The following is a 19,207-nucleotide window of genomic DNA, read 5'->3' on the forward strand; positions in this document are numbered from 1 at the left end:
GTGCGCCATGACCTCTCCAAGGTGGGTACCCCTCTGCATCTATGTGTTTCGTAGTTGTCCCCTCCCCCCAATCGGGAGCAGCACCCAGGATACCCCTTGAAATTTCTATGGTACGGTTCGTGCCACGATCCCCCTTGAGTGGGCACTCAAGGGGGTCAATTAATATGTTATCAAAATTAAGGTAGTTAGTACAACGAGGGGGCCTCCGTAGCTCTGTGGTAGAAGCTTCGTCTTCCAAGCCGAAGATCGTGGGTTCGATTCCCGCTTGTGCCTTGAGTGTTGTAAATCTTTCCTGTGTGTGTGTCCGGAGGCAAGGCGCTTGGCACGCACGCAGTCCTCTATCTATGTGAAGCTGTCTAGCTTCTAAATAAATGGATAAATAAAGTGCAACGAGTGGGACTTCAGAGCAGACAGCATGATTGAAATTTTTAGGGAGAGGAGGGTTTGGTAAAATTGTCTTTGTCGTGTTTAGGGGATCTCATTTTGGGGATGCATTTGAGGATAAGGGGAAGAGGAGCATCTCTGATTTAGGAAAGATTTTTTTGGTGCAAATGGAATTTCATAAAAAATGCGAAAAAACTGTAACGTCATTTAGTTTGTTTTATTATAATTCAAAATATATAACTTTAGAATACAGAACGAACCAGTTTATTTTCTTAAACTAATTTGCATTTAATGATGTTTACCATTCTTGAAAATACCAAATACATGAAAAAAAAGTACACTTAAAATCGGAAAGAACATACTCCTTCAGGAAGTGTTTCCAAAAAGGAAAAATAAACTGCAACTGTATTGCTTATGGTATCGCACTTTGTTTTTGGCATCATGTTCGTCATGTTGATAAGAACTCACCTTGAAATAGATGAAGTCGCCAAAATGGTAACCATGGACCCAGGATCGTTCCTGCATTGACCGACGTGTATTTTTATCAACAGTGTTTGTCAAGCGTAAACATTAGTTTTCTACATCTTCTGTAATTGACTTTGGATTCTGCTGTAGTTTTCTAATTTGTCTTAGTAAAAAATATGTCAGCCTCTTCACAAGGAGTCATCCAAATAGGAGATGGTAATTTTTTATTCTCTTCTAAAGCAATGTTGATAAAAGTCTTGAATCAAAAGGCGAAGCGCAATTTTCGGGTAATTTGAACGCTAGCAGAAAAATGTAGAACAAAAATTGGCATATAGTAATTGGGAGGGATACTTTGCTTATGCTAGTGTGGGTAAAGCCCTTATTAGACTCTTAGAAGACGGGCACTAGGGTTTCCAATCCCGATCCCGAATCCCGCGGAATCCGTCAGAATATTTAGCGGGATTTTCAATCCCGTAATGATTTTGCAGGCAAACGTTTCGCAATTTTTGACGTCGAATTAAGTACAATCGAGTCCCGATTTACGCGAGGGATGCATTCCATCACTCCTCGCGTAAGTCGTATTTCGCGTTGTGGAAAAATATATGCATGCAATCTTTTTAAAGCGTACCAAGTACTTTTAGACACTTATAAACACCCCTCAAGCTGCTCTAAAGCATTCTTTAACCATACACTACAGTTTCTTGCATAAAGATCTGAACTTTTACTGTATTTATAAAATAAACTGTTATTCAACATGAAATGCTTTAATATGCACAAAATGAATGACCAATGCGAATAAAATAAAACAACACGGTTCCCACAGCATGTCGTAAAATTAAAATGATGCAATATAATAGTACTTTACAGTAGATACAGTAACAATATTTAAGAGTTAAAAAATGAAGATAGTCCATGATCAGATCGTTATTCTTATGTAATACATTTTTAAATACGGTTGCTTCGCCTTTCCTTTTATAACGTTTCAATTTGTGGTAAAATCTCCTCTTCCCGATCTCTTTATTAATCCACAATACAAGAGCAGCTTCCATTTTCATAATATATACTTTGCTATACTGCTGTGAAAGCTTCAATATTGATATTTAGTTCTGAACTTTTACGGATATATTTTTATTTTGACTTTTAATTGTATATATGGAAGATTCACTACTACTTTTGTCGTGCTGCCGTCGATATTTTGTAGTTGTTCAAGCATATCGAAAATCCTAGCCTTTTTTAAAAAATAATTATTAGAAACTTTCTTTTTCTTCCCATCTTCACAAACTTTAGATGAAGGTGTCACTAAGGTGCCATTATATTTCATCAACTTTTATATTTAGAATTAAAAAAATAAATAAATGAAAGATGTTGAGTGGTTATTTGATGCACTTGACTAGTATGGTGTGGGTAATTTGACTGTCAGTATCCAATAATGAAGCTGATACTTCCTTCCAAAAAGATTCGAGTTGTGGGTGAACAATTCGTGTTAGCTCTAAAATTCGTTAATTGTGAAAAATTAGCGTTATAGTTAGAGACGTACCGAGTACTCAGTAACTACTCGGTACTGGGCCAATTTGCCAAGTACTTGGTACTCGACTAGATTTTGATCAGGTACTCGGCCAATACTGAGTAGTTGTAAAAAACTGAATACTGTTCAAGACAGATTTTACATTTAATAAAAAAGTGCAAGCATATGATAGATATACTGCAGTCATTTACAATTCAAATTTACAATTTTAATTTTGAGAATAATGAAGTTTGTTATGATTCAATGGAATAAATCTTTATTTTTAATGTCCTCAAAGTTAATTAAATTTATTAAATATTGGACAAAAAAATTTTATATTATTAAACTCATTTTTGCTTCAAACAAAAATTATTTATAAGAAAGATAAAAATTCCTTTGTTTAAAAAATGGAAACAAATAAAACAATGTTAAAAGAATAAATGTGCAGGAACACAGTAGGCACGTGTTTTGGCTTACAAGGAATGCCTTTTAAAATGCACAAAATGTGAGCTTATAGATTTAAAAACATCCGATAAAAGTCGGATTTTTTTTTTTTTTTTTTTTTTGGTCGGATGTCTTTACATCATTAGCTCTCATTTTATGCACTGAAAAAGACGTTCCTTGTAATGCAGAAACACGTGTCAGCAGTGTTGCACATTTGTGCTTTTAACGTTGTTTTATTTGCTTTTAAAAATTATTTATGTTTGGCGGACTAGCATTATAATAGATTGATATAATTTGTTTTAATTCGAACTTATTAGTCATTCCTTTCATTTATTTGTTTACTTTTAATTTTAAAACAGGTTTTTTGTAAACATTTTTGAAATAGATAAAAAATTTTAAGTAATGATTAATTAAATTTCCGCTAGAATTATGTTTTAAAAACTATTAATGGACATGGAGGTCTATACTAGTATTCTAATGTGTTCAAAATTCATCACGTGTGTCCCAATGGTTCTACTTAAAACATAATCGGTACTCGGATACTCAGCCGAAGTGCTACTCGGTACGTCTCTAGTTATAGCCATTTTGCGTGAGTTAAATCGCTTTTTAGCAGGAGTCGACTGTATATTTTTCTGAGAATGAATTGATAATCGCATTCGAGGTTTCAGAGTTCATACGTTCAGCAATTGTGAAATTGCGTAAAAATTATAAGCCTTTTCGAAAACCATTACTAAATATTGATTGGGCACAGATGTGATATACCCCACCCCCCATTTGGCGACATCCGATTTTTTACACAAAATTGATATATTTTTCTCGCCAATGAGACGATAACTTTTTAAGCATGGCATCCATGGCTAAACTAACCAGTGTTTGGCAACCCGAAGGCAAGCTTAGATCTGTTCAAACTTGTTTACTTGTTAGCGGTCCACGTTATATAGATTTATATTTTTCGTGCAAGATACCTTATAAGAAAGCTTATTTTGTATTGGTTTAGATTCATTAGTTGTGTTTTGATGAATAAATATTAGAAAATGCCAGTTTCTTGAAACTTGACCATTAATTAAGAGTAATATCCAACTTGGGGTGTGTATCGGTTAAAGCGCATTATTTCATATGTTGTGTTTCAGACTGAGTGTGAGGATTTATATATAACAAAAACATAAGTTTTTATTTTAGAATTAAAAAAAAAGAAACTCTCACTTCCGAAATTCTTCGTTTTTACAAAATCTTGAGAGTTTTTTGTAGTTTTTAACTTTATATTTGCATGTAAATTTAATCAACTTTTTCTTTTTAACATAAAAATTAAAATTTTTGAAGAATTAAGCCAATCCCGAAATCCTGTGGGACTGAGATTGCCACGGGATTGGAACCCTAACGGACACTGACTTATGACGTACTTGATGTCAACGAAAAATATTGATATTTTCATAAGAAGTGTAGGCAAGAGGGAGCCACATATAAAATTAGTTTGTTCATAGCAGTAAGCCCGTTTGTTTTCTGTAGTGACAATGTTGTTGTTTTAGCAGGTTTAGCATACTTTTATCTCCGACTTTTTAAAATGAAAACATGTAGTTTAACTAATAAGCTAAAGTTAATTGATGCAGAACATTATTGCTCATTCAAATAAATTTTGACCATTTAATTTTTTTTATTCAATTACTCTTAATTTTTTTGATTATACATAAGGAAATTTAATAGGGAAGTTCTCAGAAATACATCTTGATTAGTTGTAAAGAGTTAATGTTTGCCTTTCAATACTAAAAGGTTGGAAGAAAATCTTAAGGTAGTTCTTGGAAAGTACTGGTTGTTGTATTTGTATATTTAATTCTTGCTCATTTCTTTTCTCTCTCTTTTTTTCCTTCTTTGTTATAATTAAAGTTTATTCTAATTTTAGATGAAGTCTTCCGCCGCAAACTTTTAATGGATGGCGAAGGCATGGGTGATGATCGAAGAATCAATATCCTTCTAAAAAGTTTCTTCAAATGGGCCGATGGAAAAAATGAATCGGAAGAAGAAATGTATGATTATTTTTAAGTATTACAGTAAAAAAATATTAAACAATCGTTTGAGAATTTGATGCAAGTAATAGATGTATTATCCCATTAACCAGCAATCCAAGAACATTGTGATAATGATTTTCTTCAATCTGAAAAAAATTATCTTCATATTTACATAATAAGCAACTAATGATTTAACTTCGTTTCTTCTAAAAGGAGGCCAAAGCACATGTTGTTTTGTGTATCTTTAATGAGCTGAAATTTACAATTCCTACTGTTCTTGTTTTCAGTAATTGTAAGAGTAACTAACAGAATTTTTTTTTAAATATAAAGCAACTTTCATAATGCACTCAAAAGGACAAAATAACTTTCCTGGGGCAGAATGAACAATTTAAGTATTCCTGTATTTCAATTATTCCAAGAAAATGACAGAACCCAAAGAAAAATGTAGCCCAAGTCATACATACAATACAAGGAACATGCAACTAATATAAATATAAACTATTTCAAAAGAATTTTGTATTAAAATGTTTTTCTCCTGTTTCAGCTTTTTAAAATTCAGCATATGTTTGACCATTTTTAGAAAATTAGAAAACAGATTCTGAAATGGAGGATTTTAAAACTGAACTGCTTCCATTATTTATTTATTTATTTTTGTATGAATACATAAAGAGTAATGTTTCATATAGACATAATCTTTGAAAGTCTAGTTGACTTCTTTATAAATATTTTTTTTAAGGTGAAAAAAATGTATTTTAATGATTTTATATATTTTTCCCTTGGAATACAATATATTAACAGTGAAGGTATTTTAGGAATTATCATGCAATAAAAGCCTCTTGAGCAAAAATTCAGTTGTTGTGTTTTTACTTCATTTTGCATTAAGTTTAATGATAATTTGAATGTTTTTCCAACAGTTTTTGTATTGTGAACTTTCCTCTGAGGAAATGTTGAGAATAATTTAAAGGCTTGTAATTCTTCTTTTTAGTTTTGTAGGATATGAGCGACTGTTAACCTCTTTAGCAAACTGTGAGTTTTTGATGTTTAAATCACAGCAAGCTCAGATTGTAAACAGTGCAGAAATTAATCACTATGAAGAATTATATTCAGAAATTGGTTAGTAAGATTTCAATTCACAATTAGTCCTTTTTGAACAATGAAAGATATTTGTATGAAAATTGAATTTATAAGTAATATTCTGTGCTTATTCCGTTTTAGAAAACAAAATTGCTGAAGCTCAAAATACCATCTTGCAAAAAAAGTCTGAGTTGCAGCAGTCAAAGAGAGTTCGTAAAAATAAGCAACGTAAGATATTTTTTGTATTTGAAAATTAGTTTTGACTTTTTACTAAAATTCATAATGGGTTTTTTTCTTGATAACAATAAAAATTTGGAACATAACAGTGCTTCTCAACCTTTTTTTTTTACGGCACTTTTTTTTTACTTTAGTTGGCTCAATCCTTGTGGCACACTGAACTAAATTCTATATGTTAATATATAAAAAATGCTTTCATCATTCTGTAGGCAACACAAGATGGGCAAAAAACAGCATTTCCATAAGGATATAACAATTTATAATTTTAATTTGTGAAGTATTTTTTAAATATTTCAATTTTTTTAGAAATTGAACTGAAATTGATCATGAGTTTTAGTGCTTATAACTGTCAGAAAGTCCAAAACTTTCATTTAATACGATTAAGATACATGCCCTATCCTTGAGGCGCAGTGGCACTTTCTATTCAGCTCTATGTTGGGAATAGCTACGGTTTTTAAATCGAGAATCTAGGCATAATATTTGTTCTTTAAAAGTGTCAATGTTAAGAATGGAATGTCATCTTTAAACTGAAAACAGTAACAGGTCATGCATAATGTAAACAGAGATATTTAGGTATGCTGTTTACTAGCATCCGATATGCGCCCAAAGACAATTCGCTAAACCCTATAGTATTAGGGAGCGGTTGCACCTGAGGTCTATGACATTTTTTCGTGCTCTTTAAGAAAGTTCCTTGCTGATGCTTCAACGGGGATCACAAGCCCAGTCATGTTGTTCTGTGCCAGTCAACTAGAAGTTCTGCTTAAATTTTGATCATGACCAAAAGTTCTGCCACCACAAACTGATTTAAAAATTGAAATTCAATTTTTTGCATTCACTACAAGTACATGTGCAGTTTTAACATTGGATCCTGTTGCTTTTTATTTATTTAGCTGTGATGCTGAAAATTTCATCTCTAATTGCAAACTGAGAAAGTTTTTTTCAAAAAGTATATTGATCTTGAATGCCGTCCTTATTAGCAAGTGTGTGTTGATTCATCAACTTGACATAAATTTTTTTTAGCTGTTTGTAGTTTATAAATCAACTTTTTTCTAAATTTCACCGGTCATCTGCCTGATAACATTGTCTGGAATCGGTACTCTAACCACCTCATTCATTGCATCGGAACCTATCGCTCCCCATATGATTTCTTTACACACTGGTAAAAAATAAAAAGAAATCACAGTTGTCCTGCAGTTTTCAATGCAATTTGGCAATTAATAAAATTAGCAAGATTACATCTAAACTTTTGAGCAAGTAGATTGGTAAAGGCGGTATCATATTAAGACGGTAACTTACTGCACATTTGTGTGCTTTAAGTTACCGCCCCTAAGCCAGAGCTAAGGCAGTACTACTTGATGAGATGACATCTGCCTCCAGCTCTGTTATTCCTTATTCCAGGCTAATGAGTTCATAACAAGAAGAAACTACAGTCTCTGGATGGATAACCAGGCTGTCAGTATATTAAATGTAAAATTCATCTCTGCTCTGCCTTTTTGTAGAACTCCAAAAATACCGGGTGTACACCAGTGTGCAGAGGTCTACTGGTCGAGAAACACTGGAGCATGGGATTTTGTTTTAAAAAAATATGCACTTACCTTTAGAAATATAGAGTGTTGGGTGGGCGCAACATCAGCAAAAAAGATACATTGATGCTAAGTAGTTTTATCAGGAACTATTCTGCTGTTAATACTTTTTACCCTCTCAAAATATCTATAATCTTGATTATAGTTCTAAAACGTACAAAACACCTCAGAAAAAAACTGAAATATTTTGAAAATAAGCATGTAAATGCACTTTAGAAATTTTAATTTTAAGAAAAAATCAAATATTATAGTTTACTCATGATAAGGTTTGCTGCAATCATGGTGAAGAGCAATATTACGTACATTTCAGCAATAAATAGTTTAGCTGTGGCAATATTTAAGCAAGATAAGTGCTAATTTTTTTGCTCCTTTGCAATGTTTTACTTCACAAAGAAAAACAATTTTTGAATCTTGTGTTCACTCTCACCACCATAAATTCAAATTTGCGGCTCAGATGTGAATATCCCCCCTCCATTTGGCGACATCCAAATTTTTGCACAATACTGAAAATATTTTTTTGTGCCAATCAGGCAATAATGTTTTCAAACATGCTAACCCAGACAACAGAGAAAGAGAAATGTTGTTGTGTGTATTGATGGTTTGTTTGAAGAATAACAATCTGAACTGCTTTGCTCTTTTTTTAGTAGAACATGAGAAAAGTTTTTGTTCAATAAAATGCATGTTTTTAAAAAGCTTTTTTTTTATTGGTATATATTTTTGTGCTCAATTGTTATAGTAATTTGCTAATTTAAGCATTTTAAATAACTTCTAGTGTTTTTTTTCTTTGTATACAAAAATAGTTTCTAGTTTTTGGTATTTTTGAAGTGTATATTTGCGATGGTTTTTGCTGTGGTTGTTTGTTGTTTAAATGTATATTGTGTTCTTAGGTATTTTATTTTTCCTGTTGACGCCAGGGGGGGGGGGGGAGAATGCGACATTAGTTCCAAATACTAGAGACGGATTGAGATATGCTTTGAAGACAATATGTAATGAGATGTGAAAATGACTTAAAATCATCATTGTTCCACCACAAAGAATAAGTAAACAGCCATTTTGGAACATCAATTAAAAAGGGAGATGCACAATTTGACGCCACTTGAGTTGTATGTACAAAATTTTAAACTTCTATGGTTAACTGCTTTTGTGTTCTGCAAGATATATCATACACAAGCATCCACATACATTTAGAGGTCACAATAAAGATCTGAAATGGATTTGGGCGTAGTCTAGGTTTGCCAATACATATCAGTCGATATATATCACGATATTTATTCTGAAAATATCATGATATTTTGATATTTTCATTATTTATTTTTTGAACTATGATATTTACAGTATAATAGGTAAATATAGTCATCAATATCCAATATAACAGCCAGTATCAGTAGCAGTTATATATATTTTATATTTAAAACTTAAATTATCATATTTAAAATAATTCAAAACATCATTCATGCATAAATAAAATTTAAAGTATGTAAATTTTTACATAATAAAATATATATTTATATATAATGATAGAAACATTTATTTTAAGTCTATATATTATAATTATATAAGAAAATTAACAAGAGTGATTTGAGGATGCCGTTATTACTTCAGCTTGTGCTGATTGAAAATATCATGATATTTTTTATCCCTGGCGTAGTTTAAATGCAATTTTCGCTGCTTACAATTCTACAGACACAAACACGCGCAGCAATTGTGAAAAAAAAAATCAAATTTCTCTTAATGGTTAACAAAATGGAAAGTAATTTCAAAATTTGAGTGGTAAATTTTTTGTGCATACAATACTTCCTTTTTTTGGGGGGAGCAAAAAAAGTAAAAAGGGTTTGTCTTTATGTCATCCAAAAAGTTAAAAGTTTCAATTGCTAAAAATTCTCCAGATAATCCAAGGTAGCGTGAACCCCAATTGCCTCAGATTTTCAAGACTCTACTGTACAAATATTTTGTCCTAGAAGATATGAAAAATGGTCATTATTGAGTAATGTAAGCTATGATAACACACTGGCTCCTTATTTGGAAATTATAGCAGAGTGCTTTAATTTCTCAAAAATATAGACAGCATTCATTCTAACAATCCTAAATATCTATCCATATACAGTATAACCTTGATATAACAATTGCTAAGGGACAGGAAAAAGTGATTGTTAAATCAAGGAAATCGTTAAACCGAGAAGCATAGACATTCAATGCAGTCAAATCTAGACCAGTGAAATGTATCATTAAATTGAGAAAATAGCTAAATTCGGTATCGTTAAATTATATATATATATATAATTTAATACACAGTTATACAGTAAATAGCTGCCCTAGTTTGATACTGAAACACATTAAAAATTACTGTTTTGTGAAAAATGCATTGAAACTTTTTTTCTTCTCCAGGGGGTGCTTGTGATCAGAAAATTTTGGGTTGCCATTTCCGAAAATTTTGGGCTGACAGCACATTCTAAAACGAAAAAAAAAGTCAATGTTTTTTTCCCCCGCAATAATTTTGTATGCATGTTCAAAGAGTATTTACGGGGGGGGGGGGGGGGGGGGGGGGGGCAAGCTTCCTTATAGTTTCCAAAAATTTCAGTTTTCTGAAAATTTTATTTAGTATCTCCCCTGTTTCACTGTAAAATGGGGAATATACCAAGGAAAATGAAATCAAATAGTGCATAGCTTTATATATATATATATATCAATGTAGAAATTTCAAAACAAACATATTAAAGAGGTTTTAGATTAGAGCAGTAATATTTGGGTACTAATATTAAACTGAATTTACATTTCCAAAAAATGCAATAGTACTTCCTGCATTATTTTGTTCGAAAAGATCCTATTTTTGTAAAAAATGCTATATTTTTCGAAAAAATCCTATAATAGGGTTCGTATGCTCCTTCAAAACTCTTCCAATACTCCTTCATTCAGGAAATTTTTCTAAAGGGCCCTTCAAACTCCTTCATTTGGTTTTAACTCCTTCAAAACTCCTTCTTTTTTAGTTTAAAACTACATAATTGCCTCTGTGACAGTGATTTAAAATACTTCAATCGACAGCTTAACATTGTCACAAGGCCAAAGGTATAATTACAATTTTGATGTAGAAATTTCGTATATTTATTTTTTTCATAAAGATGTGATTTACAAATTGAGCCTAGAAGTCTTAAAAGTTGAAGGTGAAAATACTATTAGATGACTAAGACATTTCATAAGTGAAGTAAAACATGCTTAAATGGTGCTTGGTTATTTTTTCAAGTTTTATGATTATTGCTTTTCTCTCACTTTCAGCAGCAAAAATCAGTTTGTTTAGTTATTATTTAAATATTTAAAAATATAAAAGTAGATTTACTATATTAAGTGATTGTGTTAAAAAAACAATTGTGTAGTAAATGGCAGTTATGATATTGTAAAAAGGGTCATCCACAAGTGATGTCATGCCTTGAGGCGGAAACAGGTTCATTGAATTCTGACTAGGGGAAGAGAGAGAGACCAAAAAGTGGCATTACACAGTTATTATAACAATATGTTATGACATGTGACAAGAGGAGTGTTAAGGTGAAGTGTGACACTTTGTGACAAAGGGGAAGGGGGTCAAATATCTTTTCTAATAATAAAGCTGAAAATCTTTGTCTTTGCATCTCTGTCTGTTGCAAGCATAGAGCCTAGACTGTTTGGCCGATTTTCATGAAATTTGGCACAAAATGTGTTCATAACATGCTGGTGAGCACCTCGAAGCGATTTTTCGAAAAATTCTATTTTTTTTCTATTCCCATTTTAAGAGCATTTTATTGAGCTAATTATCATAACGTGGGCAAGCAAATTACCATAATATGGATGAGCAAATTACCATAGCAGGGGCAAGCAAATTAACATAGAAAATTGACGAGAAATTCAGCATCCATTATTTGTTACTATACAGGCGAACCAAATTACCTTTTAATTTTCTACTACAGGCAAAGTTGTGCTGGTACCACTATGATGAATAAAAGAGCGACATCATTCAGGGACAGCTCATTAGTACTCCTTCAAGATCTCATTTTACTCCTTCAAAACTCCTTCATTTTATTTCTGAAATTGAGTATGAACCCTGTATAATATTTTTGGCAAATGTCACTTCTAGGCCTACCTTTCAGACTGTACTGCGATACGTAAGTTGGCATCAAGTAGAATTCTTTGTTTATAAATCGAATATTTTTCTAAGTAGAGTATAGAAATGTTTTAATGATCGTTTAAATGGATTTTACAACACAATTAAAGCCCACTAGACGTGAAAAACTTCCCACTGGATCTAATATTTCCATTCAGAGGAACTTGCTTTGCCTAAAAACAATATTTCAATGCTCTTTTGAACAAGAGTTAACACTTAGAAAACTCCCTTAGAAAAATAAAAACTAATGAATATGGTTGGGAGGGGGGAAGGATAGAGTGAAGCCCACGAAAGTCGAAGCACTAAGTGGCGAGGAAGGACTGTAGTAATCACTTTAAAATTCCATGGCAAATTTAATCTTTGTAAACATGCTAAACTTAACTGGAATTGAAATCAAGTTCTTAATTTAAATGTAAGTCTAAGTGAAACGTTAAAGAATAAATGAACTTACATGTTGGATAGTTTAATCTAACTGTTGAGTGATCAAGCATAATACTGTGTTTACTATGTGCTATAGCTCCTCTATAAAAAAAAAACTCTCCGTATTTATTCAAATATTTAATTGTCATTGCATACAAACACTACAGGACAAACACATTGCACGCAACTGGAAATGATATGAATATTGATTCAATCAATGTTTTTTATACAATTTTAAAAACCTGATAAAGCTGTGTAAAAACAATTTATCTTCTGTAATTTATTATCATCATCCTTAAAGTTCATCAATTTTTTTAAATTATCTAGCAGTATAAATTAAGTGTTAGTAATGTAAATTACATTTATTCTCTTTCTTTTCAGAGTATGATGCTCTAGCCCGAATAATAGCTGAGCAGCCTGATCGTAAAGAAACTCATTCAAAACTGGAAGCTTTAGGAGAAGAGATTGCAAATCTTGAAAAGGAAAAGCAAGAACTTCAGATGAGATTGGAGAAGAGGCATAAGCAATTTAAAGTGCTTCTCAGTGCAGCTCATCAATTACAACAAATTATAAAAAGTAATTTTCCTTTTCTGGAATCTTTCAATATTTTCAGTTCTAAGACAAAGAGTTTGCCATGCACGAGGTAAACCTGAAGTTGCCAGGAAAAATGAAAATGACCTAAATGGTCAGGGCAGAAGCCATTAATCTTTTAATTTGGGGGTTACTGCATCCCTATGCATTTAATAGTTCCATGTTGTGCCAAAAAAGCAATTTTTCCAGAATTTATTTCAGTTTTCGATTACCCCTATCAGTTCCCTCTTGTGCCTTGAGTGTTTCATCAAGTGACTCTAATTTATTGTGTGATTGTTTTACCTTTTGCCTAGAAATTTACAGCATTTGATAAGCCTTCTGATCGCCCTCTTCCCTTTATTTTTTAATTTCCACACTAGATTCTTTCTTATTGTTCCATTAGTAGAACGTGATTTTTAATTTCTGAAATCAAAGAAATTCATCTCAAATAATGAAAAATTCATTTTTCGTTACTTTTAAGTACAGTTGACCCTCATTTTACGTGCATTTGACTACTGGTTTTAGATTTGAAGTCTTTATTTTTTTTATGTGGATGAGTTTTAATTATACCTGGATGAAATATTACATACAGAAATTTTCCCTTCCACCAAAATCCAAGCTTTTGAGATTGCAGAAAACATGCAATAAACAATCACATTGAGATTGCAGAAAACATGCAATATAAATAACATTCAAAAAATGAATGCAATTTTGGCATGCTAATAAGCAAGCTTGAGCCACTGGCGAGATTTTCTGCCATTCTGGGTGGCACGGGCACTGTGGATAATAAAACTCACGAATAATCAGAAAAAGGGTTAAAATGAGGTGCAAATGCAAAAATAATTCTTTGCTCAAAAGCCATTGAATGATTCATAAAATGTGATAGACCTACAAAGAGTGAAAATATATGCAGTAAGTGCATTAAAAATTAATTGCATTTTGTGCCCCAAAGCACAAAGAAACTGAACAATATCGCTCAGGTACGCTAATTTTTTCTACCCCAAGAAGTAGAAGTATTTAAAAATCAAAATGCAGTTTCTTGTAGACTAAAAACATAGACAAAGATTGAAGAGGATTGACTGAATTAAAATGAAGTAAATTCAAAGCATGAGAAAGCTGTAAATGTTTTATTTCTTTTTTGTAATGAATGATTTTTGTATCAATAATCATATTTTCATTTCCTCAGTAAATTTTGAAATTCTTTTAAATGTTATTATTGCTTTTGGCAACTTTCTTCTTTGGCAACAATTTTTTAAAAAATAATAAATCTTTTGGGGACTTTTTTAAATTTTATCTTATTAAAATTGCTTCTAATGCTTATAAAAGTAAATTGCTATAGGTTTTTTGACTCTATAGTATCCCCCCCCCCTGCCCCAATATTTTAGAATTCATAGTATGCATGATAAATACATTACACAGTATATAATTGTCTCTCTTTATACAATCAGTTACCACTGCATAATATCATAGAGTGGGTGTTTGTATTTAAATTTATACAAAATCATCATTACATCAGTACATTATAAACAATATGTGATTTATCATCATTAGAAAACTCTTTCCTTTAAGTAAGTTATACACGACTGCAATTTTTGTGTACCATCTCTAGAGAGCCAAAAATAAAATTATGCTTCATAAGATATCTCCTTTCTTACTTTCATTGTATGATTACATTTATTGTGATACAAGTGAATGGGGGTATTTCCTTCAGTCTAAAGTACTAAAGTACTACTTTTAGCACTAAAATTGATAAAATAAGCAAAAAAAAAAAAAAAACATAGAGTCTGAAAATACGAGGTTAAATCAAATATAAACCAGGATTTGACTCTGATGCTGCTGTTAGTAATAGCTCCAAGGTGGTTCTTGGCCAATATGTTGGTGGGGATGTCTGAAGAAGGGTTTTTGTGTTTGCACACACTTTGGAGATCTGGCCTGCTTCAGTGGCCATGAATGAGCAAGAAGTGCACTAGTCTGTTGCATAATGAATTACTGTTCAATATCTCCCAAAAGAGGGCACCAAACCCTCTGAAATTTTGAGACAGCTTCACGTACAGTTTGTGGAAGAAACACTTTGCACAGTCGATAATAGATATCGCCGAAAGAGAAGCTGTAAAAAATGAACCTGATGAAAGGAGACCGCGGGGGAGATCGTGAGGGCATCAAAAACTTGGCAATCAGATATAAAAAATGTGTATCAGAGGAAAGACACTATGCAGAAGAAGGATGGCTTATGTAAAAATTTTTTGTTTGATGCAATTTTTTAAAAGAATTTCCGGTTTATATTTAATTCACCCTCGAACTTTTGTTTAAGTCAAAGGGAAGTGAACTCAAAGCACGAGAAAACTAAACATTTTTTAAATACTTTTGATAGAAATTGTTGTTGTAAAATCTTTGTCTTCACAATAATTTGTATGATTACTGCTATTTAATGTATCCTTCTGGCAATGCCTAAAAACTGAATCAAAGAAGGTTTAGAACAAAATTATTGTTTTTTTTAGCAGTCAAAAAGATTGCATATTGTAGTCTTACAATGAAGGAAGGCCTGATGTCAATTTTTTTGACCTCTGGATCCACTTTGGGATTTGTTGTTGAAAGACTCATGACCTTTTCCGATTTTCTTTGGTTATCTATTTTGTTAAAATTCAACCCTATTTATTCGCATAAAAAGTTTTAAATTCTGTATGTTTTGAAAAATTAACTAGTAAGCTATGACATAATAAAATAACATATCTATAACACCATTGTAGCAAAGATCAACTTTGTCCGCAATAGCAACACAAAACCATCTAAATTCAAAAGTTCAAAAAGTTTGCAATGTTTTGGTTTTTGAAAAAACTTAGTTTCTTTTGTATATGTTGGTTGTTTAGGAGTTTTTTTTTCCATGGATATAGTTTTAAACTATAGTTACTTAGTTGTGCGTGTTACCGCATTGTTTTATTGACATTATTTACTTGTATTATCATTCCAGGTGAAGAAGATACTGAAATGGATATGGATTAATATATTTTCAGCACTTGTATGTACCTGTAATGCATTTTCAAAAGAATTTTTGTGTATAGCTTATGTTGAATGTATCAAAACTGTCTGTAATAATGTATTGAATTGTTTTCATTAAAAATCAACAAAAATACATCATTGGACTCTCTTTATGATTTTTAGTAATTCTTAAATGTGCATAATAAGCAATGTAACATGTACAATAGTGAACTCATGAAACAAATTTTAGAAATATTTTGTTGTTTGTAGTGTATTATATAAAGTCTAGATTTTATTTATTTATATTTGTTCAATATCTTATCATATAAAAAAGTTTATGGTTATTAATATTGGGATTTCTTGATGAATCAGTCTTGTAAATAGAATATAAATTTTGTGTGAAAACTTCAAATATTTGTCACATCAAAAATTTGTTGAATATATGTATTATATAAAGTCTAGATTTTATTTATTTATATTTGTTCAATATCTTATCATATAAAAAAGTTTATGGTTATTAATATTGGGATTTCTTGATGAATCAGTCTTGTAAATAGAATATAAATTTTGTGTGAAAACTTCAAATATTTGTCACATCAAAAATTTGTTGAATATATTTTTAGAAAATGCTAAAGCAGCTGCTCTAACAACTTTAAAGAAGCATGAAAGTTGATGTCAATTAATTTTTAAATTATCTTTTAAAACTTAACTTAAAAATACAAATATTATATTTTGTGGATTCATTTTCTTATAACTTTCCCACGAGCTTGAAAATTATCTATTTTGTACTAGAATTCCTCTGGTTCCAAGGTATAAATATTTCTCCAACTTTTTCGTTTTGTTTCTCCTGCTTTTTTATTTTGTAAGGGTGGCAAGTCTGATTATATATCTCAACACGAAGTATGAACTTCCTAAAAACATTTTATTTTTTTCTGAAAGTCCTCTATTTTTGCTGAAATTGTTCATTTTATGCCATTATGGACAAAAAATATCTGCTCCGCCAACTTTCCAGTCTGTACAACCTAGTTTCCTATTGGTCTTTATTTTCTTATTAAAAGTATTATTCGCTGCTTTTTTTTTTTTTTGGATGGTGAATAAAATTATGGAATAATCTCCTCTTAAATATGCCATTGTATGAAATCTTGTTTGTTTAGATCCAAGAAATATGAAATATTATTTCCCAAACGGAACATATTGTTAAAAAAATGTTACGACATACTAAGACGAATGTAATTTAATAGATACTTCAGAGATTGACAATGTCTTCTTGGAATATAAGCTTTTTGTTACTGGTGCTCCCCTGAAAGTTTTTTGCAGTTCAACCCTGCTGAAGAAAATTACGACTTGACACATTTTTGTTTAAGTTTATAAATGGGAAGAATTTCTGTCATCTTTAGAAAACTGAAAATGCTCCTTATTTTGTCTCATGAGCAAGCATCTTTTGAGAGAGGTTTCTCTGTCAATAAGAAAATTGAAATTGAAAATTTGAAAGAAAAATCATACACATGCATTGCTCTTAGAACAATAAAAGGTCACATAAATTACTGTTGGGCTTTACTAAATGTTAATGTTACCTAGGAATACTTTTCTTCAGTTGCAAAATCAAGACAGAAATATATGGAATACTTGGAAAATGAAAAGAAAAATAAAGAAAATAATTCTGTTACAAAAAAAAAAAAAAAAAGGAAGCAGATAAGTGATGAATTTAAACATTTGAAGAGACAAAAAAATGTTTGGAGTCTGACATTTCTTCACTTTTAAAAACTGCAGATGAGCTTTTAGAAGAGGCAGAAGTGTTAAGAGATATAACATTTTGTAGTCAAGCAAATAGTTTGAGGAAGTCTGCATGAGAAAAAGAACCCCAAATAAGACAAATAGAAAAGAAATAAATGAAAAAATTGAGGAACTCAGAAATTAAAACTTTTTCATTAAAAGAAAGCATTCAACATGACATATATGTGTTTTGTTATAAGAATTATACTATTTTTTTCATTGAATTTGTTGTTGTAATTAACTCAATAATACTCCTTATTTTTATTTAATTAAGTTTGATAAATTACATTAAGTGCAGTAAAACTCCTCCTAACGGACACCTCTCAAATGTGCACACCCCTCTTATGCGGACAAAGTCCCCGATTTCAAGGCAAACAACATTATTAAACCCTTGTCCTGTGGTCACCCCTCTATTGCGGACAAAAAATCTGTCCCGTTAGTGTCCGCATTAGAGGGGTTTTACTGTATATTTTAACTCGAGGAAGTAAAGAAAATAATTATTTGTAAATAGAAATTGTGGTGAGTATATTAAGAAAGCTATATGTGAATTCAGTTATCCTTGGTTTTTTGCGCTATGGCCATTGCATGCAATAGTTAACTTAAGAATTTAAATTTGAAAAAGGAGAAACTGAATAGTAATAAGAATTTTGAATCCAGCAGATACAGTATAAGTAAGTTCTTACTTTTTCTGTTACAAATGCAACTGTAATTGCCTTACATCTGTTAATTTTTTTGTTCTCTCATTTTTTTTTTCGGGGGGAGGGGGCATTAAAATCATTTTTTTTTTCACCCATGATGCAAAGGATCAATCAAATATGCTGAGGGTAGGGGAAAAAGGGGCACAAGTGAACACTTTTTTTCGTTTCTTAATATCTCAAAAACAAAAACATCGATTTTTCAGAGCAAAAGTGTCTCTTTGATTAAATAGTCCTTTCTTTGCCCTGGAATTTTTTTCAGGTTAAAAAATATATATTTCCTTACTTTATGGAGTTTTAGAAAAATGTATTCAATTGTTCACATGTGCCCCTATAGGGAGGCACATGTAAACAAGTCTGGGGCACACACGAACATGATTGAAACATACAGGACAGCATCATATTTCAACAAAAAACTCTTTAATATAAAACGTACACGTATACAGTCGGATCCCGACTTACGCAAGAGATGCGTTCCAAGACCCCTTGTGTAAGTCGAAAATTTCGCGTTGTGGAACAAACTATGTTCAGAAATTTTTTATAAGCATACCCAATTATTTTAAACATTTATAAACTCCCTCCGAATGGTTTCAAACCATTTTCTTAACTGTATATTACCCTATCTTTTATAAAGAACTGTTTTTTTTTTACTGTATTTTAGAAATATTATTATTTAACATAAATTATGGTATTGATCAATTGGAGAGAGAGAGGCATGTAATAGAACAGTAAGGTACTTACATTATGTTCAGTACAGTATTATAATAGCACTGAACATTAGATGTAGTAAATTTAATTATAATTTTTTAAATGAAGATGATAGTTTAATGCAGTGCGATCAGACTATTATCAGTCTTCTGACAGCGCATGCACGTCAAAAAACTCATCGGAAGAAGAGGAGGAAGAAGAAAGTGATTCTTCATCTTCAGCATTTTTAGTATCATCCCGGG

General features: G+C 31.3%; 1 protein-coding gene across 1 annotated transcript; it reads left to right on the forward strand.

The window, feature by feature from the left end:
• The first annotated feature begins 927 nt into the window (after window positions 1-927).
• LOC129221193 (THO complex subunit 7 homolog) lies at window positions 928-15,942 on the forward strand. Its single transcript, XM_054855645.1, has 6 exons — window positions 928-1,065; window positions 4,695-4,818; window positions 5,786-5,913; window positions 6,016-6,102; window positions 12,625-12,819; window positions 15,782-15,942. Exons 1-6 carry the CDS (start codon window positions 1,026-1,028, stop codon window positions 15,811-15,813), a joined length of 606 nt encoding a protein of 201 aa, XP_054711620.1. The 5' UTR covers window positions 928-1,025; the 3' UTR covers window positions 15,814-15,942.
• Window positions 15,943-19,207: the final 3,265 nt, after the last annotated feature.

The sequence above is a fragment of the Uloborus diversus genome, chromosome 4, assembly GCF_026930045.1.
Source record: "Uloborus diversus isolate 005 chromosome 4, Udiv.v.3.1, whole genome shotgun sequence".
NCBI classification, from domain to species: Eukaryota; Metazoa; Arthropoda; class Arachnida; order Araneae; family Uloboridae; genus Uloborus; species Uloborus diversus.